We start from the raw sequence: 25,816 nt of genomic DNA, 5'->3' as shown, positions 1-25,816 counted from the left end.
CCTATGATAACAATAACAGTACCATCAAATAGTTTTTAATTTTAAATTAATTTATTTCAAAATATATCATGGAAAATTATATTTTATATATTTAATTTTTATGAATTTAAGTCAAATTGAAATATTTGATTTCATAAATACCATATTTTATGGTATAATATTTGATTGGATGATGAAATAACATAACTCAAGTGATTGAATTTGATAGATTTTCCTCTCGAAACCAAACCAGTCCGGTCCCCGAATTATAACTATTTTTTTTTATTCATTTCTTTTTTTCGTTAAAATCCTCACAAGTATTTGTAATTTTTTGTATATCAGAAAGATAAATTGCATTCTTCAGGAATTGATTCTTAGGTCTCCCCCACCCAAGTCATATGTTCCATAGTTTTACGACTTTACCACATGAGCTATCATTTGGGACAAAAATTTGATATTTTAATATTATAAATTAATATTGTGTATTTTTATTGTTATTATAATATTATTGTACTATTAAAAGAGATTTTTTTTTTGAAGAAAAAGCGGCAAGAGAGAAAGTGATTTGTGTGAAGAAGAGAAAGAGCGGGAATAATTTGGGTGAGAAAGTGATTTGTGCCCTAGGAGAGCAATTTACTGCGTTTCACATCGGAGCTCTCTCCAAAACTCTGCTTCCGTGAAGCTCGGAGAGTTGCCATCGATCGGAGAACCATGGCGGCTTCAACTTCACGCGGCGGCGGCGCCGCTGGACGGATAAGGAACGCAGTTTCCACCTTCTGCTCTGATACTCAGCCTTTCATTGGCGTAACTTTCAAGCCCCTTTTTCTTCTCTTCGTTTTGAAATTCCCTTCGTCACTTATCACTGATTACATTTTTTTGGGTTGCAATTTTGTGGTTTTTTTTTCAGGATATCCGAGGAACTGTGGGTTTGATGAGGGAAATTGCAGTTCAATTGGAGAAAGACAGGCTTTCTGATAAGGTGAATGATGGGAAACCTGTAAAGAATCAATTATCGCAAAAGCTTAAGCTGTTTTTTTATAGGCAAATGTTAGTTAATTAGTCTCTTCTGAGGATTCGAAACCTTCACCCTTTAACCCACTCAACCCTTATGTCCTCTAGCTCTTACCAGTTGAGCTAACTTTCGGGGACAAAAAAAGCTTAAGCCGTTGAGTAAGAGCTATATAAATGGTTTTATATTATTATTTCTAGCCCGTCCTCTCACGCAAGAGCTTGTTTGAGCTTGCCCATTTGGGCTTGAAGTGTGGAGAATGCAGAGGCCCACCTATGACGTGTTTTTTTAATTGAATTGGGGGCTGTAAGGTAAGGGTCGAATTCTGGACCGATCGGTCATATAGGCTTTGATACCATGTTAAAGAAAGCTTTTGACTAATAGACATAAATGGTTTTATATTATTATTTCTAGCAAACCGAAGTTTTTTTTTTCTGTGGGGGGAGATGCGGTTGTTTGAGGGTGATCATATGATGAGTGAAAATTGTTTCAGGTGAAGGAACTGGAAGATGCGGTTGTTGAGCTTGTGGGCCTATCTGAACTCAGTGTGCATTTTTCATCTGCAGTTCAAGCTTTTTCTAACAGATACCAGCCCTCGGAACAGGTTGTGGAACGTTATAATCAGCAGCTATTATCTGTCATATAACCCTACCCTTTATCCACGAACTAACTAGCTTGTTGATGATCCTATAAATGCAGTTCACTGATTTTCATAAATTGTTTGAGGATGAAGTTTCCCAGTTTAAGGCCAATCCGACTTCTGATTTTAGTAAACATCCTTTAGTAAGGCAATTTAAGGAAGCTGTATGGGTATGTTTCTTGTCACTCTTTATGTGATTAGAGATTCTTCCCTTTCTCATATTCCTTGGTTTTAGTGTGTTCTGCTATATGGGAATTTGGCTCATAAGGGGTGCAGTTTAGAGGTTAAAATGCACGACTATAACAGTTGATTGAAGGAAACATTTATTGATGAAAATGTTGAACTTTGAATCAACAATTATCTGTTTACTTTATTATCTAAAGTGCATCCACGTGCTTTTGAGGAGTTCAGTCCACTATGTTGATGAAAATAGCTATCGCGTTATTATCTTATTTCGGCCAGTACTTGGTGGACTTCCCTATTTTCTTAGTATGCAGATTGTGAATTATTATTTCCTTTCAACTATCTTGTTCACATAATGAATGGTGGTTTTTGACTTTAAAGATTCAGAAAACTACCTCTCATTTAGAGTGTTCTCTCTTTATTGTTGGACCTGATTTTAAATTCTGGCAAAGGTATAGATGTAACCGCTGTCTCAGTTAGAACCTGTTCTTTATGTAAGTTCTCATAAATGCCTTACAAGATTGGGGTCCCTGTTGATAGATGGATGCCTTCCCACCACTGGTTATGCTTGTGTTAGATTTAAGATTTATGTTTTCTTCTTTTGCAATTTTCAGGACATGTTTCATTTTTTCCATGAGTTTATGATCATGAACTTTCTCTCACACTAGGCATGCATGTGTGCTGAGGGGAAGAGAGATGAATTAAGCACTGGTTTATAGTATGCACATTCGAATATGCATATGACATCTGTAATAGTCTGTTTTCATGATTCATTTTTTCTTCTAAATATGAGTTGTTTATATAACATTTGCCATTAACATCTCAGTACTTAGTGCTGACACTTTTCTAAGTTCCTTCTGCAAGATTGTTGTTAATTGAATTTATGTTACAATCTAATATGCTTGCCGTTTATATTGTCTTCAGAAAGTTCATCATGAAGGACAACCCTTGCCAGGTGAAGAGCAAGAGGATATTATAATGACCAGCACCCAATCTAATATTTTGAACATGACTTGTCCATTGACCGGAAAGCCTCTTACTGAACTTGAAGAACCAGTACGCAGGTACCACATGAATCATTCAAAAATCTTCTGTCTCTATTAGTTAAGCTTTCTTTCTATATTTATTTATAGTTAGAGTTACACCTTTTAGTTTTGATTTATTATTTTGGGTTAAATATGTTCCAGGTCCCTGACATATAGGGTCACATCCAAATAGGTCCATAGAATTTTTTTATTACTTTTTGTCTTTGACATCTTTAATTCAAATGAAGACAAATGATGTCACGGTACTTGCATGGCCAGTCCACGTGGACTTGTCTCATCACTTTTGGTCCTTCTCAAATTCTTTAATCACTTTTGGTCCTTCTCCTCTACTTTCCCCTTCTTTCTCTTCCTCGTCCTCCTCCCACCCAACCTTCAGCCCCCACCTCCCCCTCCATTTCCCCTCCCTTTCCCTACCTGCACAACCCCTTCCCCCACCTTCGCTCACCTTGAATCCACTGAAATTCACTGCCATTGAAGTTGCAATACGCACCAAGTTTTATCTTTGAAAATCCCATGAATCTGCTATCACATAGGGGCATAGAAATTATAATTATAATTAGCATTAGGAAACATACAAACAAAACAACATCCATGAATCCCAATATCTAAAAGAAGGGACAAAAGGCATGAGCTACGGCTAGAAAATGAGAAAGTGATGCTGAATTTTTTTGTAATACATTAAACATCCCAATTCCCCAAGAGTGCAGTTCAAGTTTTTTGAAACAACAAAATTCCCAGTGAGAGAGACTTGTCAGGCATGGGTGGTGGTTGTGGAGGTTAGGTGGGAGGAGGGAGAGGAAGAATGGGAAAGTGGAGGAGGACCAAAGGTCAAGGTGATTAAAGAAATTTTAGAAGGACCATAAGTGATATGAAAAGTCCACCCGTGTAAGCACCATGTTAGAGTTTGTTTTCCTTTCAGCTTGTATCTCCTTCAAAAATAAACACAATTGTTCCTAAAAAACGTTTTATGGTATCATAGCAGGAGACCTATTCCTTCTCTGCCCGCATTGCCCTATTCTATTTTCTCTTGATCATTCTGATATTTTCTTCTAGATTCGTGCTTTGCTTTTCTTCTTATGGTTCGGGTTCTGTGATCACGGCGGATTCCGATGATGTCAGTGTTAGCTCAAGACACCATAGTTGAAGTTCGGGACAAAGAAGAAGAAATAAGTTCCTCAAACTTGTTTTAGAGTATTTGTTTAGGCCCCTCAAAAGGTTCTGTTTGTTGAATGTTTTGAACCTGAGGAATCACATGATGTGAGGTTCCCGAGTCTGGATACAGACCAGAATAAACTGGACTGGCCACTAGTGCTTGAGCATTCTGATTTGGCTATTTTTGAGGAATGAGGAGGATGTGAGTGCAGATTTTGAATGCCTGTGGTCTATAATTGTGCCTTGAGTTCTGAGAGCAATGTGAATTGGAATTCCACTAATTCGTTTGAGAAGAAGAGGACCGATACTGATTTGACATAAAAGATTAATCCAACATAGAAGCACTAAAATGTTTGGATTTTATATGTTGTTCTTGACCCACATGTTATTTATATATTTTGTGTTTGACTCATGTTAAAATCCAACTCAATATATCCAAATCATCTGTTTTGTACCCCTTGATGGACTAAACTGGATTTAATAGTGGATGGATGATGAATAACTTCGCGATCCCTGGCCTTAGGAAAGACCTGCCGCACTCAAAGTTCTTTTGTCTCTTCCTACCTTTTTAATATTTTATCATTGTATACACCCTTCCGAACTAGGTCCTTACTGGAAGAAATATAATCTCTCATAACAGAAAAAGGTAATAAATTAAATAGAAATCTTAAACTCTGAAAATGCATATTGCATAGAACAGCTAGCCTAAGCCCGTTCCTGTTTCCTTTTCAATTTATGCCTTCCTCCCTCACTGCCTGCTTGTCTTTTTTGGTTTCCTTGTCTTGTGTGTACCTGCTGGGTAGTTATAAAATGCATTCACATTGCTCCTGTTGTCTACATGACGGATTGATTCTCTGCTGTGCCACCAGTTTGTTCTAGTATACTAATACACCATTTATCTGGGTGTGTAATTATTTATGGAATCTAGGAATATTTTTTTTTACAGTTGTTTTATGAGTGGTTACAAAGATTAAGAGTCATTATGCCTAGTTAAATATATGTTCCCTTAAGGTGTTTCCTTTAGAGGCATTGCTTGGAGATGGGACCTTCAAGATTAAGAGTTGTTTACCATGTTTACTGCCACTAGAGAGTGTTAGCAGCGATGGTGTTTAACTTGTTTTTTTGCCTTAATTATGAGGTAAAAGGTTACTGCAATGTTGTTTGTTTGCCCTAAAATGTATGTTCTGTGGATGCTCGTGTGAATGGATTCAAATATTGATGTATTATTATGCATGTTACTCATTTTTTGTCATTGATGCAGTAAGGAATGTAGGCATATTTATGAAAAGAAGGCAATATTGGAATATATTAGGTCCAAGAAAACTCAATGCCCCATATCAGGTAGATCATTGTTGTCTGATTTCCTTTGTATTAAACAATCATATACCACCATTGCATTGCTTTTCAACCAAATCTTTGTCAGGTTGCCCAAGGATGCTGCACGCGGATATGGTGGTACATGATCCATCATTACCAGTGGAGATTGATGAACTGCGCAAAATGAATAGAGAAACTAATGTAGAAGATTTTACTATGCTTGATGATGATGAGTGATTGATAAAACCAACTAGTGATAGGATTGTGTAAATTCTGTTTGTTTTTTTGGACATCCACTTTGATGTACTAGGTGTCCGGGATGTGTTAATTGAAGTATTTTAAACTTGCAAGTATGCAACAGTGAAGTTTCTCTGACTTCTTATTCCATATTTAATCGCATGCTCAATTTGACGGTCTGATGCTCCCTGCCTTGCCTGTTACATTATGTCCATTATTGATGTGTTTCCACGCCATGCTATATGGTCGGAAAATGATTTGTAGACACTGATAGAAACCTCGAGTGAGAATAGAAGAGAAGAGAGAATATATGGTGAATGTGATAAGAGATAGAAATAAAGAGAAAAAAAACATAATGTATCCTCTGATTTCCTAACTTTCCTTTTCATATTCAACTTAAGACTTCTCGCCTTTTTTGTCAATGGATGTTTTCCACTTCATTTTCAATCTCAAAAAATAAAGTGCTAAGCCCTTAAAAAACAATTTTCCGAGTTGTTTTTTATTTTTTCCTGGCCGCAATGTGACAACTGGTATTGTAGGCAGCAAAGATTTTTGTGCAATGCAAATGCGACGACCACTGTTACAACTTACAACTTACAAGTCACGACACCAAAGTTCTTTGCTGTCTAAATATTGAGTGTTTTAAAAGTTAACAAAACTAATAAAATGAAATCTTTATTTTAATATGTAAATCTTAGTACAAATCAATAAACAACTGCGAAAGAGACAAAAACAAGAAGAAAAAAAACTAGCTATTCTCCATCAGTTGGAGAATTTTCCTAAGAGGAGAGGATCAAGTCTTTTACACTTCCCTCTTTAACAACTCTAAATTGACTAAAGAGTCAGTCACCCTATTACGACTCTTGAAAACATGTTGGAAGACAACCTCATAATCTTGTTGTACTAAGGTTCTTGCTTCAGCTAGATATGCCGCACAAGAGTGTAGATTGAGGGGGACCATTAAGGTTGAGACCATTGATGTCATTCAAACAATCAAGCTCGCAAATAAGCTTTTGAGCACCAATACACCAAGTCAACACAAGATCCCGGATCACGACCATTAGCTTAGCGAAATAAACAACCAACTCATCCAATCCAACAGTTGAAGAGAATCCAATACATGAACCTGAAAACCCTGAACTTGGTGGAAGATTTCAACAATGAAACAGTGAGATGAGGTTTGGAGTTTGGTTCAGAACGGTTGAGCAACTTTTCTTTGTCAAAGAGATCTTCAGAAGGTGAGAGAGGAATGTTAAGGTCTTTGGTGTGGTCATTGCTCGAAGGGTAAAGCGTGAAATTGAAGTTTCTATGATTCGTCATTGTTACCATCGTTGTCACCATTGGGATTCTCAAGAGCATCTTCTGAATCTTCTTCCTCTTCTTTTCTTCGAACTTAAAGTCAAAGAAAGGTCTGTCATCGTCAGTACTTTCTTAGTCGTTTTGATTTGTGGCAGCAAGGATAGCGGTGATGGTATTTGCAACGATAGAGGAATGTGTTGGAGCGTGACTCTCTTTGTGAGATAAGCTCTGTGTGTTTTTTATTGTCATCGTGAGTCGAAACCACAATGGTGGCCACGACATTTTGGGATTGCATAGCGGTGTGGTTCTAGGTCTATTGGGGAGGGAGAGAAATGGTTATGGTGATTTTACAATTTTACCCTTTTATTACTAAATCAATCCTAACTGTTCTAAAGAATACTTCTAAATTTCAAGATCCAACGGTGTTTGATTATGGTACATGTGTGAATCAATTTTTTATTTAAAACATCCACCTAGTCTCTACCATATATGTCAAACCTTTCAACATAATAACGAAATTATTTTTTCTAATACTACCAGACAGAATATAAAACTTGTTCGGTGATGTGAAGTTGCTGCATAAACAAAAACTGCCTCACATGGGGGATGTGCTGTCATGACAAAGGCAGTTCCAGAGAAATCGTTCCTAGCTGTTACTTTTAGTATGTGCAGCTTAAATGCCGCATAGCCCCACTTGGCCTCTCTGCATCCAACCATCTCTTGCATTTATTCAATTCATCAAATGCCTCTCACAAATCCCATTTCCCCTTTTAGATAATACTTAAGATTTTGGAATGTAACATCATAAATCATAATGGGGCTAAAAAATAATGCAAAGGACATGTTAAAGCACATGGTGTCATATCTCACATGGCTTATCTACAAAGCACAGCTTCATCACCATTCTTTATAGTCAAAATAATCAACACTACAGTTGTGAAACATTCAATGAATTTAAACATAATTCATTGATAAGTGATGCATGCAAGTACACCCTATATAAATTCAGAACACATAAAGTCGTGGCAGAGTTAGAAAGTGGAAAACCATGGAACCAAATGACAACTCTAGTGAATCTTCCTCTTTTTCCAGGGATGAAAAAGTGGAAGCCTTGGATCTTCTTGAGGAGTGTTGGTACTTTGATAACATGTTAAATATAAGACCAACGATTCCAAGGTGTCACTCTGATCCTTCCCCTTCCTATGGGCTAATCTGCCCAGATTTTTTGGGGAAGGATTCTGATGTATCTAGTTACTCATCAACAAGTAAACCACCTAACAATAGTGGTTCTGTTCCTCCTAAGAAGATTCAGAGAGCACCATCCATGCCACCACTTAGAGTAAAAGAAGAAGATAAGAGTGGAATGGATTTTACAAGAGGCAAATTGATGCACCAATCACCATCAAGTAAACCACATAACAGTAGTGGTTCTGTTCCTCCAAAGAGGATCCAGAGAGCACCATCCATGCCCCCACTTTTAGTGAGAGATGAAGATGAGAAGAAAGGAAGAAAATTGGTGCACCAATCATTAGATACTGAAGTGGTTCAAGCGGCTAGTAAACCTCAGAGTGCAAAGATGAAAGGACATCATAAAAGTGATTGCAATAAAAGAAAAAGCAAACTCCTAAGAACACCATCTTTGCCTTCATCCATAGGGAGAGATGAAAAGTTCCAAGTTAATGGTCCTCCTAGAACTGGGAGATCCCCCAAGCAACCATCAACGCCTACCAGTGTTGATAACCTGCCACCAAGGCAACCCTCTAAGGTACTATAATCATTTTCTTTTGTAAATGCATTTTTTTTATTCATATATGATTTAAATGCCAGTCGCGACGCGACACCTGCAATTTGTGGTGGTTTCTCATGGGAACAATGATTTTTGTTAACATGTTTCTGCCACATAAATCTAGCTTATGATTGATTCATTGTAGCCAATTTCAATATGGCTGAATAACCCAAAATGCCAAAACCTTTTGGCACAAGGGAAATCATACAATGAGAAAAGGACAAGCAGCATATATAGCTTACTGCTATTTGCTAAATGCTACCTTTCAGGAAAAGTCAATAGTTCTTTATATATATTGTCAGTTTAAAATTCATGAGCTTCCAAAGTCATATTGATTTGAATGTACTGTAGCTAACTCATGTTACAACATGTTGTTTTTGTTTTGGACTATGGATGACAGAGTTGCAGCATTCCCAGAAGTCGATCAGTTAGAAACTGCGAGGTTGAAAGCTTCAACACAGAAGGTACTGTGGAGATGAGACGCAAGTTTCTAAATCAGAAAACAATGAGGAGAAGCCTAAGTGATCTTGAGTTTGAAGAAGTTCAAGGATTTAAGGATTTGGGATTCAAATTTGAGAAAGAAAGTTTAAGCCCAAGTTTAGCTAACATAATTCCAGGTTTGAAAGAGAAGAACAGAGATGAGACAGAGGAAGATAAGGCAGCAAGGGGACCTTACTTATCAGAAGCATGGTTGGTGCAAACTTGTGCTCCTCCTATTCCAAGTGGGGCTTCTAACATGTCTGCATCAGATATGAAACAGAAAATCAAGTTTTGGGCTAGAGCTGTGGCATCAAATGTGTACCAGGAATGCTAAAAAACAAGACAAAAAGGAAATTATGTGATAATTTGAAGTTGAAACCTTGAGATTACAACCCAAATGTTGGATACAAGGATCATAATGACACTTCACTGATCGATTCTTTGTAACAATTAATGGCTTTAGGAGCAGCCAAATTAATGATAATAATAATTCTTGGTAATCCTTTTGTTTTAAATGAGCATTGCCATATCCTCCTACTCCATTCACCTACAAATCCTCTTACACACTAAATTGAGAAAGAATTAAGTGTATTTTACATTACCAAGATAAAAAAAACAATAACCCGACGAACCCAAACTTAGATTTCCTATTCCTCTTCTTGTATTTCTAGATATATATATACCTTCAATTCTTCCTACGTTAGTAAAGAACTCTTTCACCTGATGGTATGTTGTTGCATCTGTGAAACTATCGATAAACATGGTGCACCTCGTTTAGTTTACCAGAGATTGAGCTGATGGTGGGTCTTCCTCGCATTTGCTCTATATTCCTCATGGTAGAGCCTCTGCTTTGACTTTTGACCTTCATAGGTTGTTGGACCCTAATGCCATGGAATCTTCTTTTGATTCTATCGAGCTCAGGATATTCCGTAATCCATATATTTCCTTGATAATTAATCTTCCATATCGGTTCTCCAAGCTTCCTTGCCACGGTTTCAGGATAAGAGTTTTGTGATTAATCCATTGTGTGTGTCATTGTCCCAAGTTGATATTGTTCAGGGTATTGGTTGGCCTTCTGCTAATTGTATTCTTCTAGATCGCCATAGTGAAGTTGTCGTCTTTAAACTTGATTGGGCCTTGAACCTTGATGGCACAAGATTTCTCCCAATGCACCTGATTGTACCTTTAGATCTGCGTATATTTAGGATAAGAACGGTAAGAGTCGCCAATAGAAGGTTCTTAGTTCTGACATAGATTTCTTAGTTCTTAAAAATAAAAACTCGGTTCTTGGACCATCAGCAATGGTTGTTGAAAAATTGTGTTGAGGATTGTTGAGATGTTGTAGTGGTTGTTGAAGAATGTTGAGGGTGATGTGGAGGAGAGATGAAGGGGAGAAATGTTGAGGAAGCTCAACAAAGTTGAGAGAGCCAGTGCATGCCACGTGGCGCGAGGGCAGTGGCCACCGACAGGCGCGTGGCGTTCACGCGCAGACAAGGCGTGTGACGTGTCCAAATCTGATTGGGTCGCCGAATTTCTTTTTCCCTTATTTTTTGAACTCAATTATTTCATAAAAAAAAAAAATTCTGGAAAAAAAATTTATATCAAAATTCATGATTTTTTTTCCTTTATAAATAGAGACTTGGTTCGTTTGATTTGGACACAGAAAAAAAAAACCAAGTTTTTCACTCTCTTATTATCTCTCTCACCATCTTACTATCTTTCTATTAGCCTTTGTTTTGAAATGGATCACAACAATCACCATTTCAACACCCAGAATTCATCTAACTACCCATATAACAACCAAAATCCCAACAATTATCAAGATCCAAATCAATTTCCCAACCAACGTCATCAAAATCCCAACAATTATCAAGATCCTGGTCAATTTCCCAACCAACGTCATCAAAATTCCAACAATTATCAAGATCCAAATCAATTTCCCAACCAACGTCCTCAAAATCCCAACAATTTTCAAGATCCAAATATATTTTTCATTCAACGTCCTCAAAATCCCCATAATTTTGGTTTGGCACCAAATTTCAATCAGACATCCTTTGTTCCAAACTATCATCCATCTTATGGATCTATGAGATATTCATCTCAAACACCCCAGTCTAGTGGTTATATGCCAATGGTTCCTGAAAATTTTTCGAGTGTTGATGTACCGGAATTTTCGGAATTTTCAACACAAGTCAATCTTGGTGGCGGGCCAGCTGATAATGAAGTCACTCCTAAGAGCAAAAAAACTCCTTCACCCGCATGGAACACTGCACAAAATCTAGTGCTAATTAGTGGGTGGATTAATTGTGGAACAAGCAGTGTTGTCGGAAGAAACCAGAAAGGAGAAACATTTTGGAGAGATATTGTTGAGTATTGTAATGAGCATTGCTCATTCGATCCTCCGCGCGATTGGGTTGCATGCCGAAACCGTTGGAATTATATGAACACAAGACTGGGTAAATGGATTGGCGCTTATGATAGCGCTAAGCGTGAGCAACGAAGCGGTTGGTCGGAGAATGATGTTTTGGCAAAAGCGCAGGAATTATTCGCAAGTGGGAAGAATGGTCAATTTACTTTGATGGATGAATGGCGCGCTCTCCGTGATCAACCACGTTTTTGTAGTCAGGTAGGAGGAAATGGTGGCTCGGGAAGTAGTGGATCTAAGAGATCACACGACAGTGATGCAAGTGGCTCAAACTCTATAGGATCAATTCCTCGTCCAATGGGTAGGGAGGCAGCTAAAAAAAAGAGTAAAAAGAAAATTAGAGAAGTTGCCTTGGAGTAGGTGGACAAAGAGTGGGATGATTACAAACAATTCAAGGAGAAAGAGCTTGAACGATTGCAGAAGATAGCATCGATGCAAGTAGAGACTAACCAATTGATTAAAGAGAAGACTAATGCGATGAAAGAGAAGACTAATGCTAAGAAAATTAGTATGTATCTAAAGCTAACTTCCGCAGAGCATCTCGATGATCGTAAGAAAGAGCTGTTGAAGCAGTTGTCCGAAGAGCTATTTGGAAATTAATTTCAAACGAGTCTTTGTCTGTATTCGGTCAAACTTGTCAGTGGTGTGAAGTATGTAGTGTTTGCTTTAATAATTTTCAAGTCTTGTGTTCAGTATGTACTGTTTGCTTTAATGTATGGGTTACTGTGTTTGAATATGTACCACTCAATTCGAATCTTGTCCTTTTCCGATAATTAACTGAGTTGATAACTTATTTCAAATCCGCAAGTGGTGTCAAGTCTGTAGTGTTTGCTTTAATAATTTTCAAGTGGTGTCAAGTCAGTAGTGTTTGGCTTTAATAATTTTCGGGTAACTGTGTTTGAATATGTACCACTCAATTCGAATCTTGTCCTTTTTCGATAATTAACTGTAGTTGATAACTTATTTCAAATCCGCCAGTGGTGTCAAGTCTGTAGTGTTTGCTTTAATAATTTTCAAGTGGTGTCAAGTCAGTAGTGTTTGGCTTTAATAATTTTCGGGTAACTGTGTTTGAATATGTACCACTCAATTCGAATCTTGTCCTTTTCCGATAATTAACTCTAGTTGATAACTTATTTCAAATCCTCCAGTGTCCACCATTCAATGTACTTATATATATGGACTCATAGATCCATTGATGTACCAATATCCCAAATCTCTTCCAATCTACTTCAAATTTCACAACAAATGGATCCATCGGAAAATCCTTTTGATCTTGCAGCATATATTCAAAATAGTCAAATTGAAGAAGCTTATGTACTGAACCGATTTAGAGAGCGTCGAAGAAAAATATTGGAAGATACTGCACCTCGTAGTAGAAAATATCTCGGTAGAGATCATGCAGCGGCAAACCAGAGGCTAATTGACGACTACTTTGCCAATGAGCCTACATATGACGATGCAATGTTTCGTCGTCGGTACCGGATGCAAAAACAACTTTTCCTTCGAATCGTTGGGGACCTTTCAAGCAGTGATAACTACTTCACCCAAAGAGTTGATGCAGCCAATAAAAAAGGTATATCACCCTTAGCAAAATGTACCACAGCAATGCGAATGTTAGCATATGGTGTGGCAGCAGATGCGGTCGATGAGTACATCAAAATTGGAGGTACTACAGCATTGGAGTGTTTACGTAGATTCTGTAAAGGAATCATACGATTGTACGAGCAACAGTACCTGAGAGCACCAACCCAAGATGACCTGCAAAGAATACTACATGTTAGTGACATGCGGGGGTTCCCAGGCATGATCGGGAGTATTGACTGCATGCACTGGGGGTGGAAAAACTGTCCTAAAGCATGGGAAGGTCAATTTACTAGAGGGGATAAGGGAACCACAACAGTTATTCTTGAAGCAGTTGCATCTCATGATCTATGGATCTGGCATGCCTTTTTTGGATGTCCTGGAACGTTGAACGACATAAACGTTCTAGATCGGTCACCAGTGTTTGATGACGTGGAACAGGGAAAGACTCCAGCTGTGAATTTCTTTGTGAATCAATGTCCCTATAATATGGCATACTATCTAGCTGATGGTATCTATGCTTCTTATCCAACTTTCGTCAAAACGATTAGACTTCCTCAAAGTGAACCCGATAAGTTATTTGCAAAAGTTCAGGAGGGATGTCGGAAGGACATCGAACGTGCATTTGGAGTTCTTCAAGCTCGTTTTAAAATCATCCGTGAACCAGCTCGCTTGTGGGACATAGATGATTTGAGTATCATTATGAGGTCATGCATCATATTACATAGTATGATTGTTGAGGATGAACGAGATAAATATTTTCAACGTTGGACCGATTTTGAGCAATCTGGGGAAAGTGGATCTAGTACACCGCAACCATACTCGACCGAGGTGTTACCCGCTTTTGCAAATCATGTGCGTGCTAGATCCGAGTTGCGTGATTCAAATGTTCATCACGAACTGCAAGCAGATCTAGTGAAGCACATCTGGGCAAAGTTTGGAATGTGTCAGGATTGAAGATGATTTGTATCGTACTAATTACGTTATTTGTGTGTTGTGTGCTTAGTTTGTTGTCTTGCATTTTAAGTTATTGTGTGCTTAGTTTGTTGTCTTGCATTCTATTTTAAGAAAATAAAATAAATTATGGTGTGCTTAGTTTGGTGTCTTGCATTTTAAGTTAAGAAAATAAAATAAATTATAGTCTATATTTTAAAAAAAATTAAATTGTTAAGTGTTTATTGTTTTAATTTAATTTAAATCGATAATTGTAATTTTATGTAATCATAAAAACAAAAATATAAAATTAAATAAAAATGTGAAATAAAAAAGTGGTGGGGTAGGATGTTGAGAGTTAAGTAAAACTATTGGAGTGGGTTAAAGTTGAATGAGTGTTGAATTAGAGAGAGAAGATGATGTTGAGTGTTGGGAAGAGAAAAAGTGGGGTTGAGAAGGGGTAAACAAAACAAGATTCAACCAACCATTGCTCATGGTCTTATATAAAGAGTTTTACTTTTTGAGTTCTTAGCATAAAAAAATATTTTTTCTCTCTCATCCAAATTACTTTATAACTTTATGAGTTTTGTTTTATTACTTTATGAAAATAAAAAATATAAATAATGTGGTTGGTGAAACCAAATGAATAGTGGTAAGAACTAAGAACTCATGGTTGGAGGAAAATTGCTTGAGAGTTGCTTAAGCACATGTGGCAATATGAGCCCACATGAATAGTGTTAAGAACTAAAAATTAAGAACTAGTATTGGAGATGCTCTAAGACCCGAATAATTATGAATATTTTTATTTAATATATTACTATTTTTTCATTATCATAATTGACAATGTGCTTGAAATTCTCTGAATTTTAAGTATAATATTGATATATTTATATTTTGGAAATTTTTTGAGAAAAAATTCTCATACATTATCTATAATGTGGCAAGATATTGTGATGTGGCAAGATTTGTGGACCACACCATCTAACTCACAACAACCTTCAACTTAAACTTGAAAACTTCAACAAACCCATACTTGAAAATGAAACTCAACACTACTAATGTAAAAATTTCAAAAACATAGTTAACCTAAATGAAAAATACAAAAGATCTTAACCCCCTCCTTTCCACTCTCTCACTCACCTCAGCTTCTTCCAAATCGAGAACACCCAAAAACAACCCAAAAATTCACCTAACCACAACACAACAACAAATCTAACAACCCCAACTCCCTATCCCTCCCACCTACACTTTGCAGTGGCACACCCCAAACTCGAACCATCCAATTTCTGAAGAGCACAGCAACCTAGATACTCTAACCTGATCCAATGACCCAAAACCTCCATCAACCAACATCCCCTTTCTTTAGCCTCGAACAAACCAAAAAATCCCCTCTCGTTCCCATCCAAAACTCCCCTCTCCTTCCCATAGTTCACCAAAACTCCCCTTTCCTTCCCCTATATTCCTCTCTACTACACATCATCTCCATCTCTTCCTCACTCACCCTTTTCATCACTCCTCCCACCCATTTTGATATGGGATTGTGCCCGACGACAAGATGACATTTTCATTATGTCTTTCCTATGGTAGACTTTGCGAATGATCGCTAAGGACACATGGTAATGTGGTTGGAGCTCAGGCTTCAGCGAGGACTAAAACTGGATTATTTCCTCAAATTGAGGGACGAATTTACAACCTTACACCTCGAAACTCACCTATCTTATATGGACTAAAAATATAGTTAACTCTCATATTTATTCATTAGTTAGGGTTTATGTGACTTGAGTTTCTCACCCTTTTTTATGTATTGGGAAAGTACATGCCACTCCTTTTGTTTTGGGTCCTCACTTGTGAGCCACTCTTAGTTAGGCTAGTTCCTTTGGTGGGCTCTCTTGGACTTTTTTTTTATTTGTTGTCCATCAAGCCAAAGAGTAAAAAGAAAAGGAAAAGAAAATTGCAAAAGAAAAAGTATTAAACTATTATCATATTTTATGTGTAATGGATATAGGGCCTTTGCTCTTCTTCCATTCTACTGCATTTGTGATTACCATATAATACATACCCAATGTTGCAGTCTCAGTTCCACCACCACCATCACCATCTCTTCTCAAACCTTCCAATCTCACTCCCACTCACTCACCACAAACCCACTCTCTCTTCTCCTTTTCTCTACAAACCCACTTCTTCTATTCTCCACCACTCTGTTTCAGTTTCTGCCATTCCTCCCTCAAGTTCTTCTTGGACATGGCTGACCCACCTCGCCGCAGAGCTCAGCACCTCGATAGACTTAGACGCAGAGGGAGAGGGCCCCATCGAAATCCCGTTTCCTTCAACACCTTCCATTTTCGATGCCACCGACGACCCTTCTCCCATCCAAGTCGCTTCCAGCGTGCTCCTCACCGGTGCCATCTCCGTCTTCCTCTTCCGCTCCCTCCGTCGCAGGGCTAAACGTGTCAAAGAATCGGTAACAACAACTCTTTCTTTTCCTTTCTTCTTTTTCATTCTCCAAGTTTGTTTAATGTTCATTGGTTCGGTTCCACAAACATTGTTGTTTAAGGTTTTGTCATAAATAGTAAGATGATAATTATTGATAGTATAATGTTACTAAAGTACCCTTCAGTACCATGTGCCGCTATTAAAATTCTACTTGGATAGAGAAAAATATAGTTAATAGAGAATGATTGTTTAATGTTTATTTGAAACAATGATGCACTTATTTTAAAAACAATATACAATTGCCATGGTTCATGTTCTGATGCAATTGAGTTTCTGTTTGTTTTAGGATAGCATGCCATTCAAAGTTTCTGTATATTTTTGTTAGAAGTCTCACATTGCTTAGAGATATGACATAGATAACCTTTATAAAGGGTAGAGAAACTCTCAACGCTTGAGCTAGCTTTTGAGTTGAGTTAGACCTGTCAAATTCCAATAATTTTTCGTTGAGGAAGAAAAAAGGTTTTTTTGATAATCTATGATTGTCACAATTCATGTTCTGCTACTCTTGGATTTCAGTTTACTCTTTTATTCAAAAATGTTTTTGTTGATCAATGAGTTCTTCAAAGCATGAGTTTTGGTTTTGAAAAGTGAATTTGGATTTACTGTGTAATGTCACTGACGTGTGCTATTGTGATTTAGTCGATGTCTTCATTGAAGAGAGTTTTGTGGTTTTAGCAATTCAGGTCTTCTGGAGTTGTGAAGAAGTCCATTCAGGAAGAAGCTCTGGATAGCTTGAAAGCTCTCGGGTCAGCTTCAATTGATGCTAAGGGTCCTCCTTCACCTTTTCAGACATTTCTTGGGGGAATATCCGCAGGAATTATTGCTCTTATTTTCTACAAGTTTGCCACTACAATTGAAGCATCTCTAAACAAACAAACAATTTCAGACAATTTCTCTGTATGTCTATCTTAGTCATCTCATGTCCTTTGATCTGTATTGTTCTTTTTGTTGCATTGCATGTTGGTTGGAGTTATATAGGGTTTTTTTCATTAATTAAACCAAAGAAAAAAGTATTGTTGCATAGCATGTATATAGGGTTTTTTATTAATCAAACCAAAGATAAATATTATACATCTAGGAATCTGAGTGCTGATACTTCTCTTAACTGTAATGATGGGGAGCATTTCATCTTGATATTCTTCTTGTTAGTAAGCTTGATTAATCATTCTGAACTATTGCTCCTTCAGTTGCCTATCATTCTTCTTCTAGTTACAATTTTGAAATTGAGAATCCAAAACATTACTACTAAAAGCTGAAAAAGTAAACATTTTTAGTTGAGAAAGCAAGAGTAGCTTAATTAACATGAATCCTCCGAGGAATACGCAGGTGCATTGATTTTTGTTGTGTCCTTTAGGAATAAGTCTTAAAATATATCTGGTTTAATGATTCTTTCACCTATCAAGAACAGATTGAATTTATTGACTGGATGTATTTGATTGAATTGTTTATCTATGGACTACCTATGTTTTACCCTCTATTCGTTGGGTTGGGAAACACTTGTATATGAAGTAATTTTTATTGGTGTACTGACATAGTTTGAAGTTCACGAAATTGTTTATAGTTACTTGACTATTTAATTTTGAGGATTAGTATCAATTCATGGTTATTCAGTGTCATTTATGAGCCTAATTGAGTCTTAACTGTGACGATTTGATTATTCAGTTGTACTGAAGTTCAACCATTGGAGATCAGTGAGGCCATGTTGAAACTAGAGAATAGAGATTATGCTAATCATTGGAAGTCTAATTATTTAGTTTGGGCCTTGATAACTCTGATGGTGAAATACATACTTTAAATTCAGTTATGTTTTGACTTTGATTTTCCAAAGTTAAGCACAAAGGGTAAGATATTAAATGGGGTAAATAGCTAAAATTTGGAAACTATGCATTTGAATGTATACCTGGACTGCATAGAAAACTCAATATTTAATGATCATCACTGAAGTACTCAGCATGTAAACTGTAAAAACAAATTTATCAGTTACATGATTTGTTTGAGGTGAAATTATCAGATTTTGAAGGTGTGCTATGCTCATCATAACTCATCATAATTAAGGTGGTTATATATCTGGGTAAGCATTTATGTGCAGGCACTAACTGTAGCAAAGGATCAATTTATGCTGCTAGAGCCTAGGATTGTGGTTATTGCATTATCGGATTGTATTATGTACTGTGATACATATTTTGCACTAGATAGTCTGACAGTATAATGTTATGCTTTGCAGGTCCGCCAGATAACAATCGCCATAAGGTAGCTTCTGTCTCTTGTCTATCAGGGGGCCTTTCTGTTATCTTTCTTAAGAACATGACCTCACTATCATCTTACAATTTTTCACAGGACATTTGTGAATGGCTTGACGTACCTGGCGACCTTTATTTTCGGCCTAAATTCCCTTGGTTTATTTCTTTATTCCGGCCAGCTTGCCATCAAATCCATTGCGGGTGGTTCAACTGAAAAGGAAACTGAAAGCAAAAGCGTTGATCAGTCAAGTTTATCAAATTCACTGGATGAGAGTCCCGCAAATAACACTGAGCTGAGCAGCAGAAAGGAAGAACAAAGTTCAAATGATGCACAATAGTTATGGTGGAAATGTAGTGAATTTAAAATGGAGGAACGGGTCTGCAAATCTTATCTGCTTGTAGAGGATTATACATTTCTTCATAATCTTTCACTTTGGCGAATAGTGTTGTAACTTGTAGATGGTTAGTGTTCTTTAATGCAGTTACCAGTCCTAATGTTGAATATTAATAGTAGCTATATTCTCTTGTTCTCTCCTTCACCTTCCTCTTGTCCTTTAGTTTTCAACATTAGTTATATTTAATATTTACATTTACCAGGGTTGTCAATAGGGTGCTATAGCATTATGTAATAATGCACATTGGAACATAAACCATTCCCTGCAATGAAATTTTGCAGTAAAATAGCACCCAGGAACACGCCATATCAGATCAGCTCATTCTGTTTTGTAAGGGATGTCTTGATCCTAGATGGCAATATCAATCTCAACTCCGTGAGCTCTTGTCTTGAACCTGCAGTAAATAGCTACTTAAACCAGCTAGTAATGAAGTCTGAGACATGTCAAGTGACATTCATAATTGTGCACCATAATCATACACATGGCAGTTGAGTATCTAGGTTAAGAGGGATTACGCTCCTGCTCATTTAGGCTAGCAAGTTCTGGTGGCTAGTGCATATATGGGTTAACTTAATTTGAAAAAAATAATTTAGTTTTGTAATTTTCAAAGTTAACTTTTGAATAAAAAACCCATCATTTCCCTGCAGAAGTTCATCAGATGAATCATGTTTGGGTATGTCACCTCACATGGGAGAAATCCTACTATGAGATCAGCTGTAATGAAATAGTGAAAATTGGGTTCAAAGTGAAATAATGTGTATTAATACTATTCATGTTGAAGAGGGTTATCCGTACAAAATGTACACAATTATTGTCCATGTAATACTGAAGGTTATGCCGGTTCTCATAGCGATGTTGGGTACTTGGGTAAACCAAATGGAAATGGGTTCTGCAAGCCATGTGCAATCTAATTGTGTGTGCCAGAATGTCTCTCCCTTATTCCCCACACCAATCACAATTTCCAATCTGTTCAAAAACTTTGCAGCAAAGCCACTTTATCTTACCAGTTTCGAAAAAGTTAAGATTCCTATAACAAGTCCCTCCCTTTTCTATACAATAAAGCAGTTTCTGAAGCTGCTAGACCTAGAAGCAAGCTTCCTTTGTTGAAGCCTCAAAGCTAATTTTCCAGCTTATACTTTAGGTTTGGATTGAGGTTGAAAATACTTTTTCATCAGTTTTATAAATTTTAAAGCGTTAAAAGTTAAATAGAATATTATTGAATTGAGGTTGAATAGAAATATATAAAGCACTTATGTCGTCCGTCACTGGTGCAAGGTCGATACTTGCCCGACGCTGGTTCAACACGTATTCAATATCTCATCACGGTGTCCGTATGAAAATTACATTTTACAACTTAGTCACGACTTTAACACTTCTCAATAGACTCAGCCAACATCTTTCCTTAGTCATACATCTTTTAGGACATTGATATCATAAAATTTTTTTTTTTTATTTTTCTAAAAGTCAAATCAGAAAACATCTTCATATACTTTAAATCATTTTAAATTTTAAAGACATTTTAAAATAAAAAATAAAACATTTATTTCATAACGTTTACCTGAGTCCCATATGTCCATGCTTCGACTTTCATTTGTAGTCACAATCGTTCACTCTTTCTCGCCTAGGTTCTCTTGCATTTTCAAAAATGTTGTTGCAAGCAAGAATTTCGCGACTTTCACCGCTCAACAACTATTATGTGATTAACAAGGTCTTGTTTGATGTAGCATTTCATGTTCTTCAAATTAATAATTAATAGTGTTTAATAATAAAATAGAATTTAAAAAAATATTTATATATGTGTTCTTGCCTGACACAAGATCAACCTAAAGAGAAAACTCTACTAGAGAATATAGGTTAGAGAGAATAAAATTGTTATGTCATAGATGAGCAAAAGTCTCTTTTCTACAATAAATGACCACCATTTCATAGTAGCGGTGGTCCTCAATCCTAATCTAATAGGACTCTTGAGCCTCATAAATCATCGGCACAAGAATGTCTACAAGATAAATATCATAATTCTAATGCCTATAGGGCGTGCCCCAGCCCCTGCAAGGGTCAGTCCGCCTAACCCTAACTATATACCTAGCAGAAGATCGCCCTTTGAAGGTCATGCTATGCCTCGCTCAGTCTTCTCTTGATCGCTCCAAGCTCTAGATCTGGGGGGGTCCTCGTCGAGATCCATATCACCCTTAGCCACTGCCGCGGTCGGGCCCAGCCACGTCGCAACCTCCCAATTGTTATGTTCACTGCTATTAAAGACCCAACTAGGACAAGCTTCTTCTGAGGCCATTTTCCAAAAAAAGAACCCGAACGTGAATCACAAAAAGAGAATTAGAACGATGTTTTTTTATTTTAAATAATAAATAATAAATGAGTAAAAAATCTAGGAGGGAAATCTCATATGTCTAAAGTTTTAATTTATATTTTGGAAAACATAAAGGGAAATCGAGGGTGAAGATGAAGAAGGTGATGAAGATGAAGAAAAATTGAATTTATCTTTAATCAGGAAGAGAGAAATAAGCTTTCAGTGTAGTTAGGTGCACACAAATTATGAGACACATGCTCTAATATGAACCATTCATTATTTTGTTATATATCCAATGGACCACAATTACTTGGGCACCATGCCACTGTTTTCAACAATTGCATAATAGTTTGACCCGTATTTTTGTAGCCTAGGGAATTGATTATGCAATGGAGTGTGTTATTGAGAACAGAGGAAAGTCTAGCTAGCTTTGAAATTCTGCAAGTGAATGGGAAAAAGAATCCCTGCAATGAAAACTGGAACAAGTTCTACGGAAAGACAAAATGCAAACATTACAATTTGCACTTGGTGTGGTTGCTTTCAAGATTCAAGTCAAGCTGTATCGACCCGATAAAATAAATAATAATAATTCAAGGTCGTTAAGAAGTCTTTCAAGTCCAAAGCATATCAATAGAGACAAATCAGAGGTAACATGCTTTTATGAACCACATGCATATGGTTTGTTAAAGATCAAACAGACCGATACTATTTGTATAAATTAACTCCATATATAATAAATAATGTTTACCTTCACCATATATCGATAAATTGATTAATATATTCCCATACAATAACTACGCTCACTATTCATTGTTCTTTACCATCACTATTCATTGTTCTCTAACAATGTGCTGTTGGTTCGAGTGAAAAGGGCTTTGCTAATTTGTTGAATACATGTCTGTCGTCTTGGATTCAGTCAGATTCAGTTCTTCGATCCCATCTATATGAAAGAACACTATGCAGAGGAGTTTCCACCCATTTTGGTGTACATTTAACAGTATTTTAGAAGATTAGTCTCTCACCACCTATTGAGTGGGAGACTGGGAGGACTCTAAGAAACTGAAAAAAAACTATTCATGGTTCAGTCAAATGGTTAGATTAGCTTGAAGGCATGGCTTGGTTGGAGAAGTAAATTGCTAAACTAATAAAGACATTAATTGTATTGTATGGGACTACTCCAAAGTTTGTAGTTTAAGGTTGTGACACAAAGAGTAAGAAGACAATTTTTTATAGTACAATTTGACTAGATTGTCCTTATTTATAATGTTCTATTTTCAAGGATAGTTGTAACTGTATCAAGAATTGTAATAAACATAGTGCATAGAAAAACTTTAATAAATAAGGGTATAGAAGGAAAAAAAATGAGGAAAAATGCATTGACATCCTAAAACAACAAACTATTTAGAATATTGAAATCATACCCAAAAGTTCAAACTTTCTGGAACGGAGGAAGTATTAAATACAACCAATGGACCTTATATATATCTTATCCATTATGGTTTTTTTTTTTAAACTGGATAACATTATATTAAAATCAAATTGCTATAGAGGCTAGTACATCCGAAGCCACTAAAGGGTCCAAAGCATGCAGAACCTCCTCAAGCCAAACAACGTTGGGAAACTTGGAGGAGTTCCTTACCAAGAAATCAGCTACTGAGTTACCGGAATGACGAACAAAAGATAAATCAAAACTAATAAAAGATGAGACCAAGTCTCTAGAGTCATGTAAAACAGAAAATAAATAAGATGCACCATGCTTGTTCAGCTTCCAAGCCTCAAAGAGTTGCAAACAATCCGTCTCAAGAGTCACTCTAAAGAATCCAAGGTCTCAATTTCATTAATTTGTAGAAGCTAAGAGTACTGATTAAGAAATGAAAAATGAAAAAAACATATTAAGACCAATTCTCTACAATTAAAATGTGCAGAATTTGATTATTGTCGCCTCCTATTTCCTGCTCTTATGTTAGAAACCGTTAGAATATAATATAAAATTATTCATTTAACATTTATCCAATAACTTCTTTAAGTGTGTGTTTGGTTGTGAGTCTCAAACGTGGATCTGAAGCTGAAAATCGGATCTGAGGTTGCAACGTGGATCATTGATGCAAAATTGATGTTTGGCTACTCGCGTCTGAGAACCGAATCAAGGAGGGAACGTGGATCTGGCTGAAGCATCCAATACCAGCTTCTCCGTCCATCAAACGTGAATCTCTGAAACCATGGCATTACCAAATCAAAACTTTTGAAACCTTTCCCTTTGTGCCCCTTTTCCCTTCATCCACTGTCATGGTTAGATTTTTCCAGCAATCAATCCTCTGAAGAAGGGTTTGCAATTCCACTGCCAATCGATTCTCATGGTTAGATTTTTCTCTCTGTTTTTGGTGGCCATAAGCAGGGGAAAGGAAAGCAAAGTTGCAATGTGGGACTAACAAATTTCTCACCGATGTGGGACTAACAAAAATCAAAATGCTTAATATTTATTTCTCACCGATGTGGGACTAACATTAGGGCCTTTTCCTATTACAATCACAAATCCTTGAAGAAACAGTATACTAGATTGGCCCACAACTTCCCATAACCTTGCTAGTAGTAGTGAAAAGTACATCATGAACTAAATTCTAAGTTTAAAATTCCACCTAGTTCACATGCTCTGCCAGTTCTACATAGCAAGCTTTGCAAATCAAAAACTGGAATGTTGGTGTAAGACCTGGATTTTCAGAACAAGCTAATTTCCGACTCACGCGTAGAATCAGTGTAAGCGTGACAGGAGTTTGATATTTGAGAAAGATTAATGAAGAAGAAAGTTCAGGAATTGCTTGAGGAATGTTGCGTAGTCATTTTAGGAATTAGAGCGAGTCGTCTGCACACCCGCCTTATGGCAAGCGTGTCCAGAATAGGCTAATTTCGCTTTAGAGCAACGTTTTAAGTGAGATTTCCAATCCTTGGAAAATTTAAAGATTTTCTTTATTTTTCCTTCGAACAGCGTTTCATTTCGGAACTCTGGACTGTACGCACGATAGGTTTCACTTTTCGGATGTCCGCCGACGCTAATTTCTTTGCTTCGAAACCCTATTTTCGAGCAATGGATGAAGACTTTTTCTATTCGGGACTTCTAACGAAGATTCCGTCCATGTTGCCAGACTTGTTTCGACGTTTCCAATCTTTCTTCAGTTGGAAGTTTTGTCGTTTGAGCATCACAGCAAAAAGTAGTTTTTCGGGGCAGATTAACCGACACCGCTTTTGAGTTTTTCGATATCGTTTTTCCCAAATCCTAGATATTTGTTTTGAGTTCTGGAATTCTGACGCCAGAATCTCTCTTAGAATTTCTCGGTGATCGTGCTGCAAAAATCGGAATCGCGAAATTTTCATTTTCCCGCGATTTCACCCGCCTATAAATAGCGCGAAAAAGCAAAATCCTCTCATTTTCTTTCCATTTGTGGCTGATTTCGTGGGGAGCAAGGGGGGAGGAGATTTCCGCGAAAACTTGACCAATCTTCGTGCAGTTCGTCCCTACTTCTAGGTATCGAGGTAACTATCATGAATCCTGCCTCTGATTTCTGTTTCTGCTGAGTTTCTGAAGTCGTTTCTGTGCTCTAAGTTTTGAGCTTTTTCTAAAATTGTCCGATTTCTCTGATTTCTCGCTTGGGTTATGTTCCTTATGTTCCCCTGAGTCTAAAACCTCTGTCAGTAATCGCCGATTGCGATTCAGTTGTCCAAGATCTGAAAAATTGATTCAAAACCCCATTAGTCGCACATTTCGAAACTTTATTGTCGAAAAGCTGTAATCTGACTTCGTGCCTTTAGGATTTGTTGTCACGGATGTCATGAGGATCAATGCTGTCAAATTTGTTTTCTGAACTGATAACTTTGAAGTTTTGAGCCTTTATTTTGGACCAAAATGCCCCTGGATAGTCGTATTTCGACCCGATTGTCCGAAAATTGTTCCGACAATTTCTTTGCCTTAGTTTTACCCTAAAACTACCTTGTGAATTGATTTAGATCGAAGAAAAAGTTCGAAAACCCTATTTTCCATAGTGGCCGAAACCTAATTGCTTGGGTACCGTGTCCAAAAATAATTTTTGGGTCTCTATGACCTGAGCCATTGCGTAGCTCTTTCAATTGTCGAAATTTTGGCGCCGGTTTCGTGTCATTCTGAGTTCTGTAGCTCGAGTTATGCTCGTTTTAGCGAACGAAGTCTCCGTTGTCAATTTGTGCCTAAATAGGAACTCTGAAGCTTTAGAGGCTTTCTTTACGATTTCGATTAGTATTAGTAGATCGTGTTGCTCCTAGTGAAGCTTGTGTTGATGATTGTGTTT

General features: G+C 37.0%; 3 protein-coding genes across 3 annotated transcripts; all 3 read left to right on the top strand.

The window, feature by feature from the left end:
• The first annotated feature begins 526 nt into the window (after positions 1–526).
• LOC130748101 (E3 SUMO-protein ligase MMS21) lies at positions 527–5,742 on the top strand. Its single transcript, XM_057601247.1, has 7 exons — positions 527–783; positions 887–958; positions 1,482–1,592; positions 1,688–1,798; positions 2,736–2,875; positions 5,271–5,350; positions 5,433–5,742. Exons 1-7 carry the CDS (start codon positions 691–693, stop codon positions 5,561–5,563), a joined length of 738 nt encoding a protein of 245 aa, XP_057457230.1. The 5' UTR covers positions 527–690; the 3' UTR covers positions 5,564–5,742.
• A 2,129-nt stretch (positions 5,743–7,871) lies between these two features.
• LOC130748682 (uncharacterized) lies at positions 7,872–9,628 on the top strand. Its single transcript, XM_057601922.1, has 2 exons — positions 7,872–8,627; positions 9,049–9,628. Exons 1-2 carry the CDS (start codon positions 7,911–7,913, stop codon positions 9,460–9,462), a joined length of 1,131 nt encoding a protein of 376 aa, XP_057457905.1. The 5' UTR covers positions 7,872–7,910; the 3' UTR covers positions 9,463–9,628.
• A 6,441-nt stretch (positions 9,629–16,069) lies between these two features.
• On the top strand, positions 16,070–19,339 carry LOC130748766 (uncharacterized). Its single transcript, XM_057602009.1, has 4 exons — positions 16,070–16,528; positions 17,236–17,457; positions 18,785–18,810; positions 18,898–19,339. Exons 1-4 carry the CDS (start codon positions 16,130–16,132, stop codon positions 19,136–19,138), a joined length of 888 nt encoding a protein of 295 aa, XP_057457992.1. The 5' UTR covers positions 16,070–16,129; the 3' UTR covers positions 19,139–19,339.
• The last annotated feature ends 6,477 nt before the right edge of the window (positions 19,340–25,816 follow it).

Source organism: Lotus japonicus, chromosome 3, assembly GCF_012489685.1.
Source record: "Lotus japonicus ecotype B-129 chromosome 3, LjGifu_v1.2".
Taxonomy (NCBI): Eukaryota; Viridiplantae; Streptophyta; class Magnoliopsida; order Fabales; family Fabaceae; genus Lotus; species Lotus japonicus.
This window is presented reverse-complemented; position numbering and strand designations above follow the sequence as displayed.